This window comes from Dendrobates tinctorius, unplaced genomic scaffold (assembly GCF_039654945.1).
Source record: "Dendrobates tinctorius isolate UK_male_01 unplaced genomic scaffold, ASM3965494v1 ptg000175l, whole genome shotgun sequence".
Classification (NCBI taxonomy): Eukaryota; Metazoa; Chordata; class Amphibia; order Anura; family Dendrobatidae; genus Dendrobates; species Dendrobates tinctorius.
The window spans coordinates 6991416-7016751 of NW_027361842.1; the positions used below are offsets into that span (position 1 = coordinate 6991416).

The 25336-nt window shown below is 42.5% G+C and overlaps 1 protein-coding gene across 2 annotated transcripts in view; it reads left to right on the forward strand.

Annotated features, from left to right (window-relative positions):
• Positions 1-25336, forward strand: part of LOC141054166 (coiled-coil domain-containing protein 17-like) — a 153717-nt gene that overhangs the window by 31771 nt on the left and 96610 nt on the right. For both annotated transcript variants that reach the window (XM_073551362.1, XM_073551361.1), the window contains exons 2-6: positions 6226-6351; positions 12840-12972; positions 17269-17422; positions 21310-21435; positions 22580-22719. In XM_073551362.1, the coding sequence (XP_073407463.1) occupies positions 6226-6351; positions 12840-12972; positions 17269-17422; positions 21310-21435; positions 22580-22719 (679 nt within the window). The remainder of the gene's footprint in view (positions 1-6225; positions 6352-12839; positions 12973-17268; positions 17423-21309; positions 21436-22579; positions 22720-25336) is intronic.

A 25336-nucleotide genomic window follows, 5' to 3' on the forward strand; every position in this document is an offset into this window, starting at 1 on the left:
GAGCGAGACAGCAGCGCATCAGGCATCGTAGACGACGTTTGTGGATCCACCCCATCACAGCCAAGAGAATGACGCGTGGGGTCTATTCTACACTCTGCATGGACCTTCGACGAAACCCGGATAAATTTTTTGGATATGTTAGGATGAAAATGGAGAATTTTGATTACTTGGTGGAGCGCATTGCACACCTCATAAGAAAAGCGGACACCTATTGCCGCTTCTCTGTTTCACCCACAGAGCGTCTGATGGTGACTTTAAGGTAAGCCACATTTATTGGATGTGATCGCATCAGAGCACACTTTCACTGCAATCTTGTTGGTGGTAGTTTGTATCTCCAAGTGTTATAGCTCAGTTTTGGTATGTAATGCTGAGATTTAAAACTAATTTATTGTTTTTTAATTCCCCACAGATTTCTTGCAACTGGAGAATCCCTTTCGTCACTGCATTTCCAGTACAGACTCGGGATTTCCACCATATCTGGAATAGTGAAGTACACATGCCGTGCACTGTGGGACTCCTTAGCTGAAGAGTTTTTACCAGAGCCCACAACAGAGAGGTGGATTGAAATTGCTGACAAGTTTCAACAGATATGTCAGTTTCCCAACTGCTTGGGCGCTGTGGACGGGAAACATATCCGCATTGTAAAGCCAGCTGGATCGGGATCGGAATATTTCAATTACAAGAAATATTTTTCAATTGTCCTCATGGCCATCGCTGACGCGGAATACAAATTTATTGCGGTTGATATTGGGGCCTATGGCCGCTCCAATGACTCTCAAATTTTCAAACTGTCTGCCATGGGGCGTAAACTGTATGGAAACACCTTCCAGTTCCCAACACCTAGACCGCTGCCGCAAACATCTGGTCCACCTATGCCATTTGTCTGTGTAGGGGATGAAGCCTTCCAGCTGTCAGAACACCTTTTGAAACCGTACTCTAGCAGAGGATTGACAAGACCAAAACGCATTTTTAATTACCGCCTCACAAGAGCAAGAAGAATGGTTGAATGTACCTTTGGTATTCTGACAGCCAAATGGCGGGTCCTATTGACTGCGATCAACCTCAAGACAGAAACTGTGGACGAGGTGATCAAAGCGTGCGTGGTACTCCACAATTTTGTTATCTGCAAGGAACCCATTTCCATTGAGGACACCTCTGAAGAAACCACCTTGCAAGATTACCATGACATTGCCACTAGAAGTTCTGTGATGGTTTCAGTAATGAGGGACAATTTTGCACTATACTTTATGTCACCTCAAGGCAGAGTACACTGGCAGGATGACAGAGTGTGAAAGATTTGTGCCCAACCAAACTTGTGTACCTTCTGTACCAACAGTATATACCTTTGCCAACCAAAGTTGGCTATCTTGTCATGGTCTCTATTTTTAGCTTTAGGCCACAGGTGTGTACCTGGTTGTGTTTTATGCAAAGTATTTCACCTTTTAACAAAAGTTGTGTACATTGTTATGAAATCACCAACAATAAACACAACTTTTTAGGTGAAATACTTTGCTTCAAACACAACCAGGAACACAACTGTGGCAAAAAGCTAAAATTTACCCACAGTTATATACCTAGTTTTGAATACCATTTCACCTTTTAAATACCCTGTATTTAACCTTTTTCGCCGCAGAAAGAAATGACAGACAACCAGTGTAAAATAATTTAACTTTTATTGAAAAATGTTTTTTTTAGTAAACTTTTTTAAAATTTTAATAAACTTGTTTAATAAAGCTTTGAAACCATAAAACTGGTCATTTTTATTTAAATACACACATTATAAATCTGTGTAGTGTGTGGTGGAAATACTGCTGTAGGGGCTGCGGGACACTTCGACACTGAGAGTGTGGAGAGAGGACTGGGATCGTGGTGGGGAAGGAACAGTTAGAGGTGAAGGTGTGGAAAAAACTACAGAATGGGTGGACATGTGGGAAGCAGAAGAGGTGGTGGGTGGTGGAGTGGAGGGTTGGGCAGGGACTGTAGGAGCAGATGATGTTGATGGCAAGTTGTATGGGGAAGGAGTTTGGTACGGGGCAGGTTGCTGGAAGTGGGGAGATGTCTGGTACGGGGCAGGTTGCTGGAAGTGGGGAGATGTCTGGTACGGGGCAGGTTGCTGGAAGTGGGGAGATGTCTGGTACGGGGCAGGTTGCTGGAAGTGGGGAGATGTCTGGTACTGGGGAGGTTGCTGGTACTGGGGAGTTTGCAGGTACTGGGGAGGTTGCAGGTACTGGGGAGGTTGCAGGTACTGGGGAGGTTGCTGGTACTGGGGAGGTTGCTGGTACTGGGGAGGTTGCTGGTACTGGGGAGGTTGCTGGTGCTGGGGAGGTTGCTGGTGCTGGGGAGGTGGATGGTGCTGGGGAGGTGGATGGTGCTGGGGAGGTGGATGGTGCTGGGGAGGTGGATGGTATGTAATAGGAGGGGGAGGATGGAAAGTGGCTGGAGGGGGTGTAGATGTAATAGGAGGGGGAGGATGGAAAGTGGCTGGAGGGGGTGTAGATGTAATAGGAGGGGGAGGATGGAAAGTGGCTGGAGGGGGTGCAGGTGGAGGAACTACTGTGGTGGGAGGAGGAGGTTGGGAGGTAACTTGCTGGAGAGCAGCGTGGCATGAATGCATTACATGCATCTGCTGGGCAGGAGAGAGCGTTTCCATGCGCTCCACAACAGACCTGAAAAAGGTGTGGTTTGGCGAAGATCTTGCTTCTGAATGCATGGTTTGCAGAAGTGTCTTCACCTCCAGAATGCTGGAGTTGATCTGCTGATAGCCTGCGGAGATTTGCTCTGACAAGACTTTTAGACAGTTCTGGAAAGATGCATTCAGATGCAAGAACTCTGGCGCATAAGTCTTTTCCTGACCCCTCTGCCGCTGCCGCCCAGTACCCGCAGGTGTACTAGAGGTGGCAGGGGCAGAAGGGTGGGGTAAAGGGAAAGCGATCTCCTCACCAGCAGCTTCATGTAATGTAGGCGGCCATGATGCTCCTGTGCTGGTGGATGGGACAGATGGGTCGAATGTGTGGGAAGGCTGGGAAGGTGCAGATGTACCGGGGCGGTCGAAGTGTCCCTCGGTGCCGGTCTCCTCAGGGATCGCCTCAGAAGGGTCCAATCGTGCAGGCTCCCGAGTGCTGCTCACCGTGCTGTGGAATAAAGAGAAAAAAAAAACAATTAAAATAGTGACATGGTATGGCCCTGGCTGAAAAAAAAAAGTTACATCTAAACATTTTTTTGTCACATGTGGTGTGTAATATTTACCTTCTGGTGAGCATTGTCTCCCGGAGGAACGACAGGGCTCGTGCGTACTTGTACTTGCTCCTGCGTCCTCCAGATCCACTCGGGGCCCGCATCTCTTTATTGAACTCCTTCTTGAAACGATCCCTCACAGACCGCCACCGCTTCACAATTCTCTCCCCTGAAACGAGAAAGGACAAAGTGGTTAGTATACAACATCAGTGTTTCCCAAACTCCAGTCCTCATGGTCCCCAGGGGTCATGTTTTCAGGATTTACAAAGTAAATAGAAATCCTGAACACATGATCCGTGGGGACCACGAGGACTGGAGTTCGGGAAACACTGGTTTAAATCAAGCAACCGGTACTGTATATACTTACGCTCTTTAATCTGGGCCCGAGCTTCGAGGTCCTCCCAGCGGTCCACAAGGAGCGAACAGATTTCCTCCCAGAGTCGTCGGGTAACGATCAGGTCAGCGTGGCGTCGGTCAGCCATATTCCAGAGCGGCTCCCTTTCTCTGACGAGATCGATGAGGCGGTCCACATCAATCCCTCCATCCTCACCGTCAGTCGGGAGCACGCTGTGAAGGCTGTTAAAGAAAAAGACAAAAATAACATAATTAGCCTCCACAAAAGAAATGAAATAAAAAGTGCAAAAAAAACAAAGCAAAAATATTTATACTTACACGCTGGTGACCGCCGCGTTGCTGTCGCCGACGACCCTGGGAGGCACTGCGAGGACCTCTTGGCCGAGCACCAGATTGGGAAGACTAGAGAAGAAAACAAAAAATGTTATGTCTTTGGATGTAGGCATTTGTTTGCTGTGTGTGGTCTGCAGAACATTGTTTTCTATGTGTTGTGTGTAGTGTGATGTTGTGTTTCTGCGTTTGATGCAAAAAACTTACCAATTGTGAGCCCACTCCAAGTGTCTGTCCACCCCTTCCTTCTTCTTCTGGGAGCTCCTCTTCATCTTGTGATTCCTGTTTTGAAATAAAAGGCAATGAATACACATATATTACAGAGATGATGGATTTTGGAAATAAAAACTTACCGTCAAACGCTGACGATGCGAGGGAGGGCTCCCTGAAGATGTGCTGTCTTCCTCATGGCCAGACTCCATGGCTGTGGGTGGTGTTTCTGCTGCTGCCATTGCTGCTGCTGCTGCTGCATCTATTGGGCGGCTGTTGAATAAAGAGAAACAAAGGGCCAATGAATATCTTGATATTCCATAGCCCTAGTTTGGAGGAATGGGGGATTTGATAATTACCGTCTCTCATCTGCTGCTGGACTCCCCTCCCGCTGTTCAGCATGCTGCTCCATTTGGGGTGGTGCTGATGGTGCTGCTGCTGCAGATGTCTGCTGCCTTCTCCTGCTCCTGGTTCTTGGCTTGGGTGGCATGTTGGGTGTGGCTGAGGGTCCCATTGTCTTGCTTTTATATATGTCCTGTGGGCAGAGCTACTGAGCATGCTCAGTCCAAAGAAACCGGATCCGGCGCATTGTGGCGCTCATAGGCTTTCATTGTATGAAAAAGCCGGACACGCCGGATCCGGCGTGTCCGCCTTTTTCGACGGATACAAAAAACGTTACAGTCAACGTTTTTTCCAGACGCCGGATCGCGTCACATTGCCGGATCCGGCGAAAATCGGATGAAACGCATGGCCATCCGGCTCAATCCGGCTCTAATGCAAGTCAATGGGGGGGAAACCGGATCCGGCATTGCATTTCGACGGATCCGGTTTTAGTCAAAAGCGCCGGAACGCGCCTGAAGCAGAAAACCTGATGTGTGAAAGAGGCCTAAGCACTCTGATTGCGTCACAACTGCTGCATGCAGTAACTAAGTCATACATGGTTGAATTCAGGGCCTGTTTTCCTACGTTGTGCTGCTCTCAGATGAGGTAGCATAAATCTGGTAACAGATTCCCTTTAAGTTAGAATGGTACTGTAATCACCTTAGCATACTGTTGTTCAGACCAGGACACCATGGATCATATATGCTTACCCATGTGTAATCTCCAAAGTTGCTGCTACATGACAAAGATCCATTCATTTTCTTCCTCCAGTTCCTGTATATTTCATTATTTTTCTTCATAAAATGTTGTGTTAGATACCATGTTTATACAGATTTTTGTCATGGCCATGTGAAATTTATGGAGATATATACTACAGAAAAAGTATTGTTAAAGGGAACTTAACAGTGCTTACATGCTGTTCAAACCACAGGCATCAGTTGTCAGACACTGGCTATATAAAAGTGAAAAATGAAATCACCCACTCACCTAGGTTTTCAACTTTGTATTCTGGAGAGCAGAAACTGTTGCAAGGTGGTGATTGATTGATAAAACTGATTATTAACGTGTTTTACATTTTTCATTACGATTAAAATGAATATAGCATTTGAAACCTGTTGAAAATCAGTATTCATTACTGGATTGTGAATGTTTGAAATAAATTGCTAATTTTAACCCATTTGGATCAAGCAGGTTAAACCCCATCTCTTTTTTGAGTCAGACACCGACTGCATGATTTCAGCCATGTTGGGCTGACTCGGAAACTCTACAGTGTTTGAGAGAAAAAGCTGCCATAAACCAAGCCAAATGGGTGACTAGTAGAAAAGGTTTGTCCCCGGTGGCTTCTCTCCGCTATCCAGTCACTGACAGGTCTCACCCGATACATGCATGCAGGAAGAGACTTGTTAGTTAAGGGGAGCAGGCAGTGGGAAGTCGCTGGGATCAGGCCTTTTCGACTAATCACCAATGTGGCTTTTACATTCTTTTCCCCTGAGAGGCTGCAGTGTTTTAGAGCCAAACATACCTGGCTGAGATCATACAGCCAATGTCTGATACATGCCGCCTGTGGTTTGGGCAGCATGTATCCGATGTCTCTTTAACTCACATTTTCAACGTGTGAATTCACCCTTATTTTCTGTTGAGTGATAAGTGGAAATAGGATTTGCATATATTTTGTGGTTGCTGCAACTATTTGTTTTTAACTCCCCTGTAAATTAGGTAAACCAACTCCAAAACGCCAGACGAAAAAAGACTGACCAACTGCAACGGCATCATCAAACCAAAATGATAAATGATCATAATCACATGTTGGACCTTAACGAAGAGAAGTCTGATTCACTGAAGGTAAGTACAGCTAACTCATTATCAAATGTAAGCCGGATTAATGATCCAAATGGACTCTTTTCACATGAATTTGTGCTTTCTTGTGCTTTATATCCTAATGAGTTTGCTAAATAAGATGATGCATATTCTTACGTAGCCTCCGTTTCTATCATTCTAGAAAAACAGAGCACTTTTTACATTCTACCAGTTCCATTACATACTATTTAGGAAAGCCAAATCCTCCTACATAATATCTAAAAACTCTATAAGTTTAAGAAAAAAGATTTCTGACTGTTACTGTCCCAGTTAGAACTCATTGTGGTTCACAACCTTGGACTTATCCATACATCCAGGTCAGTAAGTACCGACCTTGGATATATAGATATGTCCAGGAGCTGTGCGTGTGCGATCGCCGCCGGAAGTTCAGCAATTCTGACAGCTGACACCCGGCACTCATTGCCAGGAATGGTGCCCGCACCACTTCCGGCAGTTTAGCCCCCTAAATGCTGCAATTGACATTGAGTGCAGCAATTGAGAAGGCAGGCAGAGGGAAATAGTCCCCTCTGCCTTTCAATCGTCATCCCAGCAACATCCAGATCATTGACATGGTGACCCGATGTCATCATGGCAACATCCGGGTCACCAGGCTTTAGCAAGTTACAGTTGTGCTCAAAAGTTTACATACTCCAACAGAATTTTTGCTTTCTTTGCCTTTTTTCAGAGAATATGAATGATAACCAAAACTTTTTCTCTACTCATGGTTAGTGGTTGGGTGAAGCCATTTATTGTCAAACTACTGTGTTTTCTTTTTTGAAATCATAATGACAACCCAAAACATCCAAATTACCATGATCAAAAGTTTACATACCCCATTTCTTGATACTGTGTATTGCCCCCTCTAACATCAGCTTAAAGTCTTTTGTGGTAGTTATGGATGAGGTTCTTTTTTTTTCTCAGATAGTAAAGCTGACCTCTCTTCTTGGCAAAAAGCCTCCAGTTCCTGTAAATTCCTGTGCTGTCTAGCATGAACTGCTCGCTTGAGATCTCCTCAGAGTGGCTCAGTGATATTGAGATCAGGAGACTGAGTTGGCCACTCCAGAGCCTTCATTTTGTTCTGCTGTAGCCAATGACAGGTTGACTTGGCCTTGTGTTTTGGATCGTTGTCATGTTGGAACGTCCAAGTATGTCCCATGAACAGCAGTATTTGCTGATAACGTGCTGCATTCATCTTTTCTTCAACTTTGTCCACATTTCCTGTGCCTTTGTAGCTTATACATCCCCAAAACATTAGCGATTCACCTCTGCTTTACAGTAGGAATTGTGTTCTTTTCATCATAGGCCTTGTTGACTTCTCTCTAAATGTAATATTTATGGTTGTGGTTAAAAAGTTAAATTTTGGTCTCATCACTCAAAATTACGTTGTTCCAGAAGTTTTGAGGCTTGTCTGTGTGCTGTTTTGCGTATTGTAGGCGTGATACTTTGTGGCATTTGCACAGTAATGGCTCTCTTCTGGGGACTCCACCATGCAACCCATTTTTCTTCAAGTGACTTCTTATTGTGCATCTTGAAACAGCCACACCTCTAGTTTTTAGAGAGTCCAATATTTCTGCTGATGTTATTGTGGGTTTTTCTTTGCATCCCGAACAATTTTCAAGGCTATTGTGGATGAAATTTTTGTTGGTCTACCTGACCGTGGTTTTGTTTTTACAGAGCCCCTTATTTTCCATTTGTTAATCACAGTTTGAACGCTGCTGACTGGCATTATCAATTCCCTGGATATCTTTTTGTACAATTCTTTTGCTTTCCCCATGTCTCACAATCTAGAAATGTCAGTGGCTAGATGAAAGATGCAAGAGTCTGTCTGGATCCTAGAAACGCACTCAGCTTTTATGCACACACTGATTACAAGCAAAGTGGTCACTGGTAAAGGATGTTACCTTTAGTAGCCAGTCAGACCCATTTGTGTGTGGGTATGTTAACTTTTGATCAGGGTCATTTGGATATGTTTTGGGTTGTCATTATGATTTAATAAAAGAAAACAAAGTAGTTTGACAATAAATGGCTTCACCCAACCACTAACCACGAGCAAAGAAAAGTTTTGGTATTATCATTCATATTCTCTGAAAAAAGCCCAAGAAAGCAAAAATTCTACCTGGGTATGTAAACTTTTAAACACAACTGTAGTTAGATCATGCACAGTGCATGATCTATCTAACTTGTGTCAGTCCAGCACTGACAGTTACAAAGCATAGCAATGCTCATGCATTCCTATGCTTTATAACTACAATAATAATGCTGAAAGTCAAAGTCCCATAGTGAGACTAAGTAAGTATATATTGTACCCATAAATAAATATTTTTATGAAAAAATAAAAAATTCACAAGAAAAGTAAATATATTCATTATTGATGCATACTGAACAACCCACATAATCAAAATGTCACACTCGTTAAACCCTTCAGTGAACGCCGTAAACAAAAGAGGCAAAAAATGATTATTCATCATACCACCAAACAAAAAGTGGAATAAAATGCAATCAAAAAGACAAATGTAAATAAAAATTGTATATCTGAAAACGTCACCTTGTCCTGCAAAAAACAAGCCATGAGAAAGCGCTATCAATGGAAAAATAAAAGCGTTATAGCTCTCAGAATAAAGTGATGCAAAAACAATTATTTTTTCTATAAAATTGTTTTTATTGAATAAAAGCGCAAGAACATAAAAAAAGATATAAATATGTTATCCCTGCAATCATACTTCCTTAGAATAAAGCTGCCTTATCAATTTTACCACAAACGAAACAGCATAAACCCCCCAAAAAAACAATTTCTGAATTGGTGGTTTTTGTTAATTTTGCCTCCCAAAAATTGGAATAGATAGTGATCAAAAAATGTCATGTGCCCAAATTTGGTAACAATAAAAATGTCAATTCGTCCTGCAAAAAACAAGCCCCCATATTATTAAATTGGCATGAATATGGAAAAATTATAGCTTTCAAAAATGGCAATGCAAAAACTTGTTTTTGAAAAAAGCATCTTTTAGTGTGTGACAGCCGAACAAAAATCCCGATATAAATCTGGTATCACTGTAGTCGCATTGACCCAAAGAATAAAGTTGTCTATTCACTTATACCTCATGAAGAACGGCATAAAAAATAAATAAAACCAATTCTTCACCTGCTGTTGATTTGCTCATTCTGCCTCCCAAAGATTGCAGTAATGCTCGGCTCAAATTTATCCTGCGCTTACACTGGGGCTTCATGTGCCGAGTGCTTACATCGGGGTTTCCATGTAAACCTCTGAAATACGTGATTCAGACAGAACCACTGGCAGCAGATTCCCTACAGTGAAGCAGATGGAGGCACTGTGGAGGCCGTCTGACTCTGACTTGTGATCTGGCGGTGTCCATCTTTTTAGGTGTACATAAAAGTGCGGTCGGCCACAGTATTGTGCACTTCTGAAAAGAAAGACACTGCAGAGTAGAGGCCAGACTGTGTCCAAAGTAAGTCTGCTGCCCCATTATAGTGAATAGATCCATTGGGGGTTTCATCTGAATCACATCACTCGGAGATTTGGATGGAGAAATCCTGATGTTAATGCTTAGCTTAGGCTACTTTCACACTTGCGTCGGTACGGGCCCGTCGCAATGCGTCGGGCCGACGTACCGCCGCACGTTGTGAAAGATTTGCACAACGGGGGTAGCGGATGCAGTTTTTCAACGCATCTGCTGCCCCATTGTAAAGTCCAGGGAGGAGGGGGCGGAGTTTTGGCCGCGCATGCGCGGTCGAAAATGGCGGACACGATGCACAAAAAAGTTACATGTAACTTTTTTTGTGCGTCACGGCCGCCAAAACACAACACATCCATCGCACAATGGATGCGACGTGTGGCCATACGTCGCAATGCGTCGCTAATGCAAGTCTATGGAGAAAAAACGCATCCTGCGGGCAACTTTGTAGGATGCGTTTTTTCTCCAAAACGGCGCATTGCGACGTACGTCACACAACGCTAGTGTGAAGGTAGCCTTAGAGTGCAAGATAAACATGATCCCAAATGTTTTGCAAAATGTTCCTAACAAAAGCTTCAAATCAAATCAATCCACCCCAAAAAAAACCCACTCAGGTCCATCATCTGTGAATGGAAATATAGGGGCTTCCATGTTACTAGTAACATAAGGGCTCTGGAAAAGCAAAATGGCTTCTCACCCTAAAAAAATAAATTCCGAAAATTCTGCGCTTCCAAAAGCCCCCTTCCTTCTGAGCCCCAGTGTGCTTAAACCACATTTAGCTCTGTTGTGCACCCAAACAGTAGTTTTCTCCCTCATATCGGCATGCTCAGGGGTCCTTTTTTTCCTGTTACTCTTGTTAAAATAAAAAAAGTTGGATCTGAAGTAAATTTTTTGTGAAAAAAGTTAGTAAATGTTCATTTTTTTTCCATATCCAACGTATGGTGTATCGGCATGCTCAGAAGAAATTGCCATCCAATTTTGGGGTCTATTTTCTCCTGTTTTCCTTGGGAAAATAAAGCAATTTTTTTGTAAAAAAAGTTAAATGTTAATTTTTTCCTTCCACATTGCAAAGATTCCTGTGAAGCAACTTCTTGAATATGGGTTTGAGCAATTTGAGGTGAAGTTTTTGGAATGGTGTCACTTTTGGGTATTTTCTGTCATATAGGCCCTCAAAGTCACTTCAAATGTGATGTGGTCCTTAAAAAGTGGTTTTGTAAATGTTATTGGAAAAATGAGAAATTGCTGGACATTTAACTCTTCTATCTTCCTAACAAAAAAAAATTGTTTCAAAAATTGTGCTGATATAAAGTAGTTATATGGGAAATGTTATTTATTAGCATTTTGTGTGACATAGTTCTTTGGTTTAAAGGCATAAAAATTAAAAGTTTGATAATTGCAAAATGTTCTACATTTTTGCCAAATTTCCAATTTTTTCACAAAAAAAATTCAAGTCATGTCAAACAAATTTTACCACTATCATGAAGTACAATATGTAACGAAAAACAGTATCAGAATTAGTGGAATTCGTTGAAGTGTTCCAGAGTTGTGACCACATAAATTACACTGGTCAGAATTGGAAAATTTGGCCTGGTTAACACTGTGTGAATTTTTATTGTGTTGATTTTTATACAGAATGTTCAGGCACTGGCCACACTGGGCCAGTGGACAATGTTCAGGCACCGGTTTCACTCAGACCATGTGATGAGGCTCAGGACACTGGCCACACTGTGACCCAGGATTCAGGTTTAGGACACTGACTGCAGCGGCACCAGGGATTCGGATTCTGGACAATGGCCACATGGGGATCTAACAACTGCACTGGTGGAACACTACACTAACTAATGAATGAACACATTGGCAACTCCCTAAGGGGGACCGAGTCTTTTATACAGGATGAAATCTTTTCACTAAATGCCTCTCAGCAACAGTCTGCGGGCATTTACCGATGGTGCACACTGCCCCTTTAAGAACAATGGAGCAGATGCATGCACTAAGCACACAACTGAGAACTGCGGTGCATACTACAGGAAGAAAACAGGAACAGGACACCATGCAGGGGCGACGGCCATAGACACTGCCATAATTTTTGCTTTTTTGCTCCTGTGAAAGGGCAGAGCAATGAATTGACCTATGCATATTTGAATATATTGAGGCTTTGAAATTACTAAGGTTGTGTTTATACTGAACAGCTTGAAAGGGTTTCCATAAAGTTTTAGGGGACCTTAGTAGGGATGAGCTAGTATACTTGTTAGGATTCGGTACTCGGCGAGTAATGCAGTACTCGCGGTATTCGAATCCTGGCGAGTAAATTTCACTACTCGCCTCGCAATATTCGGCACAGCCCAGCACAGTCCCCGCACAGCCCTGCACAGTCCCGCACAGCCTGGCACAGTCCCCGCGCAGCCCAGCACAGTCCCGCACAGCCTGGCACAGTCCCCGCACAGCCCAGCACAGTCCCGCACAGCCTGGCACAGTTTCCGCACAGCCCGGCACAGTCCCCGCACAGCCCAGCACAGTCCCTGCACAGCCCAGCACAGTCCGGCACAGCCCCACACACACACAGCCCATTACTCGCATTTCCTGTAGACTCACATTGGACTCGCTACTCGCTACAAGTACCCGAGTATTAGGAGCTACTCGCAACGAGTACAGCGAGTCCGAGTATTTCACTACTCGCTCATCCCTAGACCTTAGATTGTTATATCTGTCTTTTCTGGGCATCTTGAATACCTGTGATTTGGCAAAAATATTGGAAAAATTTGCAGAAGCTAGTAAACTCGAAATTTAAAAAATGTGATCATTTCTAGTACAAAGAATAATTGCATCTTGGCAGATGGTTCACACAAGTGCGATAAGGGACTTCAACCTATCAAAAGGACAAAATTGACATCTGTTTTTTGTAAAAAAAAAAAAAAAAAGGATTTCTGATTTGAGGCACTGCATTTTAGTTAAGCTATCAGCTTGCTAGCTAATGATGTTTAAATGAAAATGCTCTCATTTTAGATGAATGCAGTTGGTGAACCAGGGCCCAGTACAATAACTAATGATACGCAGCTTCACTATCTGGCTGAAGCTCACAGCAAGCAAATCAGTGAAATTATGTCTCAGAACAGGATGCTGGAAAAACAGAGAGATGGTATGTTACAAAACTCGCCGAAAATTAGATATATATTTTGTTTAAGAAGTTTATTTAATTCCTTCTATGTTAGTATTTTAGTACACATTTATGTATAATGTGTAATTTGGAGTGCAAAATTCATGTGCTGTATATGTATAGTGGATATAAAAAAAAGCTACACACCCTTATTAGAATGCCAGGTTTTTGTCATGCAAAAATAATCATACTAAGAAAAATCAAATCACAACTGTTTCTACCTTTGATATCATCCATAATCTGTGCAATTCAATTGCAGAAAATCTTTTTGTGAAAAATAATTATATGAAATAATATTGTTGTATAAATATGCACACGCTTAAACAAATACTTTGTTGAAGTACCCTATGAATTTATGACAATATTCAGTCTTTTTGGGTAGAAGTTTATCACAATGGCACATCTAGAATTAGCAATCTTTGCCCTCTCTCCCTTGCAGTAGCATTCCAAATCGATCAGATTGTGAGAGCATCTTCAGTGTACAGCCATCTAATGCCATCTTTAGGTCAATCCACAGATTTTTAATTGGAATCAGGTCTGGGCTCTGGCTGGGCCATTCCAAAACTGTGATAATCTTCTGACGAAGCCATTCGTTTGTTGATTTGGAAGTAATCTTAGCGTTGCTGTGCTGAAAGGTGAAATTTCTCTTCCTCTTTAGCTTTTTAACAGAGGCCTGGATGTTTTGTTGCAAAATTTATTGATATTTATTGATATTTGGAACTATTCATATTTCCCTTCATCTTGACTAAAGTCCCAGATACAGCTGCTAAAAAAGAGCCTCAAAGCATAATGCTGCTTCACCATACTTTACTGTGGGTATGGTGTTCTGATGATGTGCTGGGTTGGCTTTGTGCGAAAAACATACCTGTCATGTCCGCCATGTCTGTCATGCTGCAAGATGCCTGGAGCAGTGTGCACGCGCGCCTTACCTCATGGCTGCACGCTGTTGCTGGGTAATCATCCGTCTCTGTCTGACTCTGCAATCCGCTGTGTTCCTGGAAACCCCTGATCAAGTGACCCTTCCTATGTTCCAGTCCTGCTCTGATTCTGCAATCCGGTGTATTCCTGAAAACCCCTGATTATGTGATCTTTCCTATGTTCCAGCCCTGCTCTGGTTCTGCAATCCGCTGTATTCCTGGAACTCCTTGATCATGTGACCTTCTCTATGGTTCTACCCAGGCTGTTCTAGCAATGCTCTCTGTGATCCAGGAGGATTTGAGCTCAAAGTCCCTCCCTGGTCCTGACCCGGAAGTACTGGTGCTATGGTGCTATAAGAGACCGCCCCTCCCTATGGTCAGGGCCTGATTATTGTGTTGCATCCATGCATGGCTGTTTGGTCTGCTCGGTCGCTCCCTGTATTCTGTGCCCCTGCACTCTGCCCTGTCATGCATCTCTGCACATGCTCTGTGCTTGTACTCTGCCTCTTGTCTCGTGCCATGTTTTGTGTTGTCTCTCCTGCCTTGTTTGTCCTTGCCTTGCTTTGCCTTGTAGTACTTTCGCTGTTCTCTGCCTTAGCCTGTTTTCGCCATGTTGTGTCCTTGCTCTGCCTTGCCTGTTTCGCCATGTCTGGTCTTTGCTATTCTGAGCTTTGTAGTACGTCTCATGTTTCTTGTCTCAGCCTGGTTTTCCGTACTCTGCCCTATGGTGCTCTCTTGCACATTTCCATGTCTAGTCTCAAGGTCCTGCCTTGACCCGGCTCTGGGCTTTGGCCTACGGTCCGCTGCTAGACTCTGTCCTATTGCGCTCTCTTGCACATTTCCACGTTAGTCTCAAGGTTCTCTGTTGACCCGGCTCTGGGTTTCTGCCTATGCTCCGCTGCTAGCCCTTTTCTCGCTCTGACCCTGCTCTGTGCTTCTGCCTAGGTTCCGCTCCTTGCTTTGTCCTCTCCTTTCCCTGTCTGGTTTTCCCTTCCCCTTGTCTTGTTGTTTCAGTACCGACCTGTTGGTCGCGTCACACAGGACAGTGTCACCTGTCGTCTTGTTGTTTCAGTACTGACCTGTGGGTCATGTCACACAGGACAGGCATACGTGACAGATTGCCCCTTGCCCGCCTTCTGTGCCTTAGTCGTACCGCGTGCTTGTGTCTCAGCCGTGTGCACTGGCCAGTGAGGCGTGTCTCCTGCCTCGAACCCTGGCGTGGCTCCTAGCACGCACCCTGCCTCGAACCCTGGCGTGGCTCCTAGCATGCACCCTGCCTTTGAACCCTGACCATGGCGTGCACCTCTGCACGCGCAGGACCCTGTCTTGTATGTTGAACCTAACCCTGGCGTGCCCCTTGGCATGCGCAGGACTCTACCTTGTGCCTTGGCGTGTCTCTATACACGCACCCTGTCTTGTTTGTTGAACTCTGAACCCTGGCGTGTCCCCTACACACGCACCTTGCCTTGCACCTTGCTTTGAACCCTGGCGTGTCCCCTACACATGCACCCTGCTTTGCACCTTGTCCTGGATCCTGGTGTGCCCCTAGCACGCACCCTGACAGGAATCCTGCCTTGGACCTCGGCGTGTTCCCTAACATGCACCATGTCTGGAGATCTGTCGTGCCTCCTTGCCTGAACCCTGGTTTGCCTGCCGGATGCCCGGGACCTGTCGATCGCTGCCAGAGATCGTAAGCCTGAAGACTGCGGCCTGATGTCCGAAGCTGATGTCCGCAACCTGATGCCCTGATCATGTCGATCGTTGTCAGCTGTCCAGAATCCGATGCCATTGTGCCTTTGCCTGTACCCAGGAGTGCCACCTGGTACATACCATGCTATGGACCTTGGCGTGCCCACGCATGCACCTTGCCGTGTTTGCTTGTTCTCACCTTTTGCACTGAATGTTCTCCTGAAGTTGTCTTAATGAAGATACCTTGAACTTATGTCTTGTATTGTTTTGCTTGCTGCTTCCCTGGTCGTCAGACACTCACATAGTGTCCCCTTGAGCCGGCCGTCTGGTCCCAGCAGTCGTGGTGGCTCACCCCCTTGGTCTTGCCCCTGACACTCCCTGTATAGGGGGTGGATTCTCACAAGGTAAGCTCGCCCTCGGTGGGTGGGTGCCATGACCCAGAGGGTCCACTCAAAAAATGGGCTCAGCCGAAGCTGAGTCTGTCACAATACCTTTTGGGATTAGGGCCAAATACGTCCACCTTTGTCTCATCAGACCGTAACTCATCTTCCCATATGCTTTTGACAGACTTGATGTAGGATTTAGTAAAACAGTACTGGACTTGAATGTTTTTCTTTATAAGAAAAGGCTTCCATCTTGCCATCATACCCCACAGGCCAGACATATGAAGAATATGGGAGATTGCTGTCCCATATAGCACACAAGTACTTGTCAGAAATTCCTTTAATGTTGCTATAGGCATCTTGGCAGCCACCTGTAAGAAATTTCTTTTTTGTCTTTTTATCAACTTTTTAGGTACATCCAGTTCAGTTTGTCACTGTTGTGACAAATATAAGCATATTCTTGATGACTGTCTTCACAGTGCTCAATGGTACAGTAATGGCCAAAAATGTGGGCACCCTTGAAATTGTTCGAGAAAATTAAGTGTTTCTCCCAGAAAATTATTGCAGTTAAAAATGTTTTGTTATGCCCATGTTTATTTCTTTTGTGTGTATTGGAACAGCACAAAAGAAACTGAGGAAAAAAGGCAAATTGAACATAATTTCACACAAAACTTCAACAATGGGCCAGAAAAAAATTGTTGATAAACAACTTTGTTTTAAGCATGTATTGCTCGTTCAAACTCACCTGTGGCAAATAACAAGTTTGGGCAAGAAACAGGTGAAAATCACAGCAGAAAGTAGAGAAAAAGGGGAGAAGTTGACTCAATGACTACTGTAAGTCAATGTTGAAAATCTGCACATAAAACTCAGTGTACTGCAAGAGTAATTGACATGTTTCAGATTTTAAAGATGCTCTGCAGTGGGCATGAGATTTCTGTACATCCCAGCTTCCATCCTGGAACTGTAAGACGCTGCATTTTTTTTTGCTCAGTGAAAGTTCACAGATTAAATTCCCATCAAGAGTTTTTGAAGCTAAGTAGTGTAAATATATTTATGTGCTCACTTTCATTACTTAATCTCAAATATATCCCAATAAAAAGAAACTTGCAGGTAATGGTTTCTCTGAAAAACAGTAGACTGTGTTCTCAAATAAAGTTTTTTATTTGTTTTAATATAACAAAAGCAATTTTTTATATATCTTCATTCTCTAATTTGTGATTGCTTGAATTACATAGTATAGATCGTGTACAGCTGAATTATGCATGTAACCTCATCTAACACAAATACAGATATCGTGCAAAGGCTGAATGAAATAGCAGCTCGAAGCAGGAATACAGATTACTTAGAAAGGATGATAAAGCATTTGAATGCTCAAGAGCAAAAGAATGAACAACTATTAACTACTATGAAGCAACAGATTGACCTGCTGCAGAATGAAGCCATGTAAGAATAATACATTATTAGTGTTATTTATGTTTTATATTAATTGTATTTTACATAAGCAATTCAAGCTAAAACACAAGATTACATTATGTCATTATTAGCTCACTATTGCTTTTCTTGTGAAAACCTTTAATAGGGCTGTTATACATTTCAGGTTTTGCTTCTATTTTTATGCAGTTTTTAGGGTCAAAAGCAGCAGTGGATAAAAAAAAGGAGCTAATTTTTTATTGGTTAATATCATAATTGTAACTATAGTAAATGTAGTATCTGTACTTTATATATTGTCTTCATTTCTGATTCACACTTGATTTTTTACCTTTTAAAAACTGTATGACAAAAAATCTGAACAAAACCTGAAACATGTAAAGGTTATGAATGCAGGCATCTAAACCATGGCCATATGCAGGAGCAGAGCCGGCACACTACTGTCAACACATGCGAGGGTCCTTTGTCTGCATTATTGACCTCGTTGTCCTCACACTTAGGTCACATGTGCATATAAAACATTCATTTGATTTTTATCAGACGTTTTTCATCTGTGTTATCCTACTTATGAGTTCCGATTTTATACATTAGGTCCATGTAAAAACGGTCATCTGAACAGCACTGTTGAATATCATCGGTCTGAGTGCTGTCAGTTTTTTCATTGAGAGCACTCGGACCGAAAAGAAAGTCATATCAATGTATCCCAGGACTATCCAGAGTTTTTGGTCAGTTTTTTACCTCAGTATTTGTAAACCAAAACCAGTAGAGGAACAATCAGAAGAAAAGTATAATAGAAACACATCACCACTTCTGTTTTTATCACCCACTCCTGGTTTTGAAAAAACTTGGTGTATGACATTATATGTCACCAGGGTTATCAGAATGAGGGGTGTGAGTCCTCTCGATGTAAGATCTGAAAATCCGGTCAGTGCTAGTTACCTCTTCTGCTGCCCAGTGGAATTGGTCTGTTTAACTGGACACAAATGGGAATCTTTAAGCACCCCCAATACCTTAAAGATATGACTGGGTTAAATCAAGTATAAGGTATATAAGTCTGTGTGTGAGCAAGATATCCCAAAATAAGCATAACAAATAAAGGAAAAATATATGAAACACCCAATTCAATGATCACAGCGTTCCCCAAAAATATTATAGATGTTCTTGCAATCAAATGCAATGTACAGATCCACAGCTGTGGGTTAATAATGTAAATAGGACAGCTATCATTGGTTCTGGAGTCGGTTGTCAGTGGATTGGCTTTGGGGTATCCCAGGTCATCCTGCATAAATGTCCAGGGTAAGGGACAGGATACTGGCCCTATTAAGGCTACAATATCCTAGTTTTCTGCTAGCTCCCACCCTAACAAGGGCCGTCCACAGCTGACCCTAATGTAGGTAATATGCTACTAAATGCGTCCAGTGTTTTCTGACGTGTTTCTTCCAAAAGGAGTCATCAGGGGACCATTACACATGGTGTAATAGGAGTCTATGCTTACTTAGTGCATTTAGTTGAAGCCACTACTGTCTCTGCTCTTTGAAAGCTAGCGTGATAATTTCTCTCTCTCTTCTGTAAAGTGTAAGCTCTCTTTTGTAGTGTGAAAGCCCTTATAATCAGTGGGGTCCTCTCGCTTGTGTAGTGGGTTATCTCTTATGATCAGTGAGGTTATCTCTCTCTACTATAGAGTGTAAGCTCTTATGGTCAGCGAGGTCATCTTTTCTCTTCTGTAAAGTGTAAGTACTTATGATCATCTCTCTCCGGTAAAGTGTAAGCTTTTATGATCTGTAGGGTCCTCTCTCTCGTCTATAAAATGTAAGTGCTAATGGTCAGCGACGTCATCTCTCTTCTGTAGTGTGTAAGTTTTTATGGTCAGCAATGTCATCTCTCTCTACTGTAGAGTGTAAGATCTTATGGTCAGTAGAGTCCTCACGTTCTTCTGTAAAATGTAAGCGCTTACAGTATGGTCATCCAGGTCATCTATTTTCTGTAGCTTGTAAGTTCTTATGATCAGCAGAGTCCTCTCTCTCTCTTCTGTATAATGTCATCTGTACAACATGTTTTACAGCAGTGATTAATGAAATTTTCAAAACGAAGTACAGTTCCCTATGTTAATAATTACAATGTAACAGTAAAAATCAGATGCTGTACAGATGATCCATATGGTATCCAATTTTTTTTATCTCCTCATTTTTCAGTATTCCAGAAAATAACAAATATTCCTAGATGTTTCTAATTGCCATTTATGCAGCCACTTATGGAACTTAGTTGTCATATGAAAGGATCATCTGCCATCTGACAACTCTTAGGCTACATTCACTCTGTTCACCCACATCTGTTGTGGGTAAAATTTTTGAAGGGTTTCTAAGGGATACCATTATGGAATATCTCAATATTAATAAATGTTTAACTCCATATCAACATGGATTTATGAAGGATCGCTCCTGTCAAACTAACCTGATCAGCTTCTATGAGGATGTAAGCTCTCAAATGGACCAAGGAGAATCATTGGATGTCATTTATCTCGACTTCTCTAAAGCATTTGACACTGTCCCACATAAAAGATTGGTAAGTAAGATGAGAAAGCTTGGGCTAGGAGAAAATGTGTGTAGATGGGTAGGTAGCTGGCTTAGTGATAGAAAACAAAGAGTGGTTATTAATGGTGCATACTCAGATTGGGCCAGGGTTACTAGTGGGGTACCACAGGGTTCTGTATTGGGCCCCCTACTATTTAATATATTTATTAATGATCTAGTGGATGGCTTACACAGTAAAATATCAGTATTTGCAGATGATACAAAACTATGTAAGGTAGTTAACACAAAGGAGGACAGTTTGCAACTACAGACAGATTTGAGTAAATTGGAGAATTGGGCTGAAAAATGGCAAATAAGGTTTAACACAGATAAGTGTAAGGTTATGCACATGGGAAGGAGAAACAGATGCTACAATTACTTACTAAATGGGAAACTGCTGGGGAAATCAGACATGGAAAAAGACTTAGGCCTCTTAGTCAATAAGAAGCTAAATTGGAGTGCCCAGTGTCAGGCAGCTGCCACCAAAGCAAATAGGGTCATGGGATGCATTAGAAGAGGTCTGGGGACACGAGATGAAAACATAATTCTCCCTCTGTACAAATCACTCGTCAGACCACACTTGGAGTATTGTGTGCAATTTTGGACACCGGTGCTCAAGAAAGACATTACTGAACTTGAAAGGGTTCAAAGGCGGGCTACTAAAATGATAAATGGAGTTGGTTCACTACAATACCCAGAAAGGTTATCAAAATTAGGTCTATTTACTCTAGAAAAGAGAAGACTTAGGCAAGACTAAATATATATGTACAAGTATATCAGAGGACAATACAGAGATCTCTCCAATGAACTGTTTGTACCAAGGACTGTGACAAGAACAAGGGGGCATTCTCTTCGTTTGGAGGAAAGACAATTTCTGCACCAGCATAGAAGAGGGTTCTTCACGGTAAGAGCAGGGAGGCTCTGGAATTCTCTTCCTGAGGAAGTGATTATGGCCAACTCACTGAATGAATTTAAGAAAGGAATGGATGCTTTTCTTGTGAGTAACAGTATAGAAGGTTACGAATAACATAATATTATAGGTAGATTGTTGACCTAGCTTAGGGGAGGGAACTTTCTTCCCTATGGAGAAAATTGGCTTCTACTCTGTGGGTTTTTTTGCCTTCCCCAGGATCAACAATGCAGAACAGCTGCACTAAAAATAGGCTGAACTAGATGGACATAAGGTCTTCCTTCAGCATTCAAAATTATGTAACTATGTAACTCATCGACGTGACACGTCCATGCCCTTTTGTCAAGTCCAAAATGCCATAACTTTTGTCAAGAAATGCTAAATCTAATTAGATACTTTTCTTATTTGTCTTTATATTCTAGAAAAAGAAGTATTTCAACAAGGCCCAGTGTATCCCCAGCCTCTCAAAAAATAGAAAGAGTTCCAATTTGGTTTCAACAACAATTTGTTCCAATTTATGGAGGTGGAGGCTTGACATCTGAAATCAGGTAAAAGCCTTTATTCAGTGTATAAACTAATAATTATTATAATAACTTATGAACTTATTATAATCAAAACTTATGAAGGAGCGAGAAATTAAATTCCAATAGAGTCTAGCAGAGTCACAAATCATGGCTCTGTTCTCAAGACACATGGCCAACAGGCAGTCACTGTCATAGACTTTAATTGTGTACATTATGTAGGTTCATGCTGGGGTGTAGCTAGGTAGGGTTCCAAGAGCAACCTGCTGGGTGTCAGGGGGGTGATGAAAAGCCCATTTGTCAGGGTCAATGTATTTAGATGCAAGATCAGTGCAATTTTGGGTTCAAATATACCTAAAATCTGTGAACCATGGCACACTGACTCTTAAGTGGTGTCATTAATAATAAAAATGAATGGGTTATTATGAAACGTTCTCAAAAGTTCTAAGCCAAATGTTCTCAAATGGCTGCTTTTATATCTGTTATATGGATTTTAAACTCTCAGTTTCCCTGTCAGAACAAAGACTCTTTCCCAGGATCAATATAGGCGCCAAAACTGAAGTTCCAACAGTCTGCTTTATGGTATAAGAATTAGATATGCCATAAAACTTTAAGTGTGAATTCCCTATCAAAATAGCAACAGAAAGGTGGAGTGTACATTTTTATTGCAAATTTACTTTTACTTTTACTCTTCCTGATATTCACAGTGCATGTATGCTGCATGTCGATGTTGACGTATGGAACTGCTCAGGAGCTGATCCTGCATTATTCCCGGCATCAAAGCTAGTCTCCAATTGCTACTGTTAACCAGCAAATCAATTTTTTTTTACAAATTTGGTACTGCCGTAATAGTACTAACCTAAACAACCAATTCACGCAGTACCACGCAATAAATGCTGTAAGAACAAAATATAAAAAGCAATGGCAAATTTCCGAGGTGAAAGGGGGGAGGTTGTTGTTTCACCACATTTAGAATTTTATTCCTGTTCTCCAGTACATTATATACTATAGTAAGATGAATTGTGTCATTAAAAACTTCAACAAGGGCAGGAAAAGACAAAAGTTCCAAAATGAAAATTGTCTGTGGCGGGAAGGGTTTAAAGAGGTAATTAATATTTAAAAAATGTACATTAAAAGTCTTCACCGATTTAATGTTTACTCATTCACACAGTGCATTACGCATGACCTATCTGCAGAATGGCGGAAATGATCAAATGATCTTGGCAAATTTACAAGATCTTCTTACTGAGGCACAGCTCATAGAACAAAGAGAGAAACATCCCCGCTCCATTCGGAAGAAAAAAAACAAAAGTAGGTTATATGCTTAATCTTTTATTCATGACAGCTTTTACAATATCTTTGAAATAAGGTGTTATGTTTGAACTTAAGTCTTATTCTGCGGAGAATAAGGTTTTGATGATTAACTATTCATGCCTTCAGTCAGATCAGCACCCAATGTAGTTTCCATAACCTGATAGACAGCTTTGTGGTAAATCCTTCACTTTGTCTGCATTGTATCTAATGTACAATTCATACCTAGCCAATTTAGACATATAATAGCTTTAATTTATTATATTTCATACAAACTCTTTTGTGAATATTTGCCATTCATTATTCCATTAAAAGGAAATAATAATCTATATATATAAAATTGAATGTATTTGTGTATCACCAACCAATCACGAAGCATCTTTCATTTCACCTGAGCTGTTTAAAAGAATCTGAGCTGTGATTGGTTGCTATGAGCAACAGTTTTCCTTGCAGCCAATCACTAAGCATCTTTCATTTCACCAGAGCTGTTTAAAAGAAGCTGAGCTGTGATTGGTTGCTATGAGCAACAGTTTTCCCACTCCAAAAAACACCTCAACAGACACTGACCGGGTGGGAGAAATCTAGCATCCCAGGGAACATAAGCTCCCAGCCATTGTCTGCCCCCCAGAAAGGAACAGAGAGCACATGACAGAAATGAATCCCCCCCTCCCTGCCCATATACCCATCACACATCCTCCATCCCATAGGCACATCTTCCCTCTTAAAGGGATCCCCGGTATGGAAGTTAGGGCAATTCCAATCTGCGCTCTGATTCTGACCCCAAGTCCCTCTTAAAGGGATCGCCGGTATGGAAGTGAGGACAAATCCACTCCGACGGGATGAGGTGGGATATTAGGGTGTTGTGAGTTCATTTTCCCCTTCGTCACTGAGGTCTGGTGAACTCCCTATTCTGGTAAAGGAAGGTAATGAGCCTGATTATCAGACACCTGAGCCTAATGATGATGACTGGCTGAGTGGAGTCACGGACTGGATATAAGGCTGCCGACGCCCTTCTGCCCTGCGGGTGATTTCTCTGTGGACTTCTTTGAGACCAGTCTGATTCCTGCTCCTCTAAAGCTAAGTTTTCTGCTTTGCCTGTTAGCATTTGTGTTTTGTTTTTGTTTGTCTTGCTTTTCTGGATTCTGCCATTCCCTGCTGGGGTGAGCTGAATCTCCTTTTGCTTGTTGCTCTGTCTTCAGAATATTCCTGAGTACTGACATAGCTTTTTGAAGCTTGGCGTCTTCAGGGCCTTTTTTCACTGTCAGTTTGTTGGCTCTTATTTTCATAGGGTTTTTCACGGATTGCAGACAGCAGCCTTCCTGTCCTTTCCTATCTAGTTAGCTTGGGCCCCGCCTTTGCTCAGTCTATCTTTCTGTCTGTGTTAGTGTTCTTTCTTCTTGCCTCACCGTCATTATATGTTGGGGGCTGCCTTTTGCTTTGGGGTCTGCTCTGGGGCAGTTTAGATTTCCCTTTCTGTCTTTAGGCTATATAGTCCTCCGGCTGTGATCGAGGGGTCTAGGGCATCGTAGGAACCCCCCACGGCTACTGCTAGTTGTGTTGATAGGTTCAGGGGTCTGCAATCCGATAGCTGCCAACTTCTCTGGTTTTCTGGACTTAGCTAGCATTTCTGTTTTTGCCTCCTACGGTGACTCATTCATAACATTAGGGGTAGTAGTCTGGTGGCTCTGGCTGACGGGATGATGTGGGATATTAGGGGTAGTAGTCCAGTGGCTCTGGCTGACGGAATGATGTTGGATATTAGGGGTAGTAATTCGGTGGCTCTGGCTGCCGGAATGATGTGGGATATTAGGGGTAGTAGTCTGGAGGCTCTGGCTGACGCGATGATGTGGAATATTAGGAGTAGTAGTCCGGTGGCTCTGACGGGATGATGTGGGATATTAGTGGTAGTAGTCTGGTGGCTCTGGCTGACGGGACGATGTGGGATATTAGGGATAGTGGTCCGGTGGCTCTGGCTGACGGGATGATGTGGGATATTATAGTGAATGTGGTATGCGGAGTGGGTGGGACTATACATTCAGCTTTATATATAGAGATATAATCATAATTTGTTTTAACTAACCGAAGTTGGTAACTATGCCCGGGCAGCACCGGGCTCTTCAGCTAGTATTTAATAAGACTGTTTACCTTCTTCGTTTCTGTTTTAGTCGGTGGCCGATTTGTAGTTTCATGTACTCTAGTATAATTGAGTCTAAACATTTGTATGCACTTCAAAGATTCTTAATGTTTAGAAGTAAAAGGGAATTTTCTCATTTTAAGGACATGTATGGCATATTCTCCTGCCCCCCATTCACCAGGGGATGGACCAGTTGATGACTATCTTGTCAGTTTGTTCTCCTGAATGGTTGTGGACCTGGGTGTCCGCTCCATACCAAAATATCAATATCCTTAAAGTGCACCATCAATTAGTAGTGGACACAGACAGAACATAACCTCTGTGAAAGAAGAACATATGGGCCCTTTTCAGTACAATAGCTCATCATAATGCAGAATTTCACCAGCTTTGGAGATGGATGTAACGCCATTACCTCCATCCCTGCCATCAATATTGCTTTTCAAAATACAAATGGCAATGATCTCCTGCTTGTTTCCTATTTAA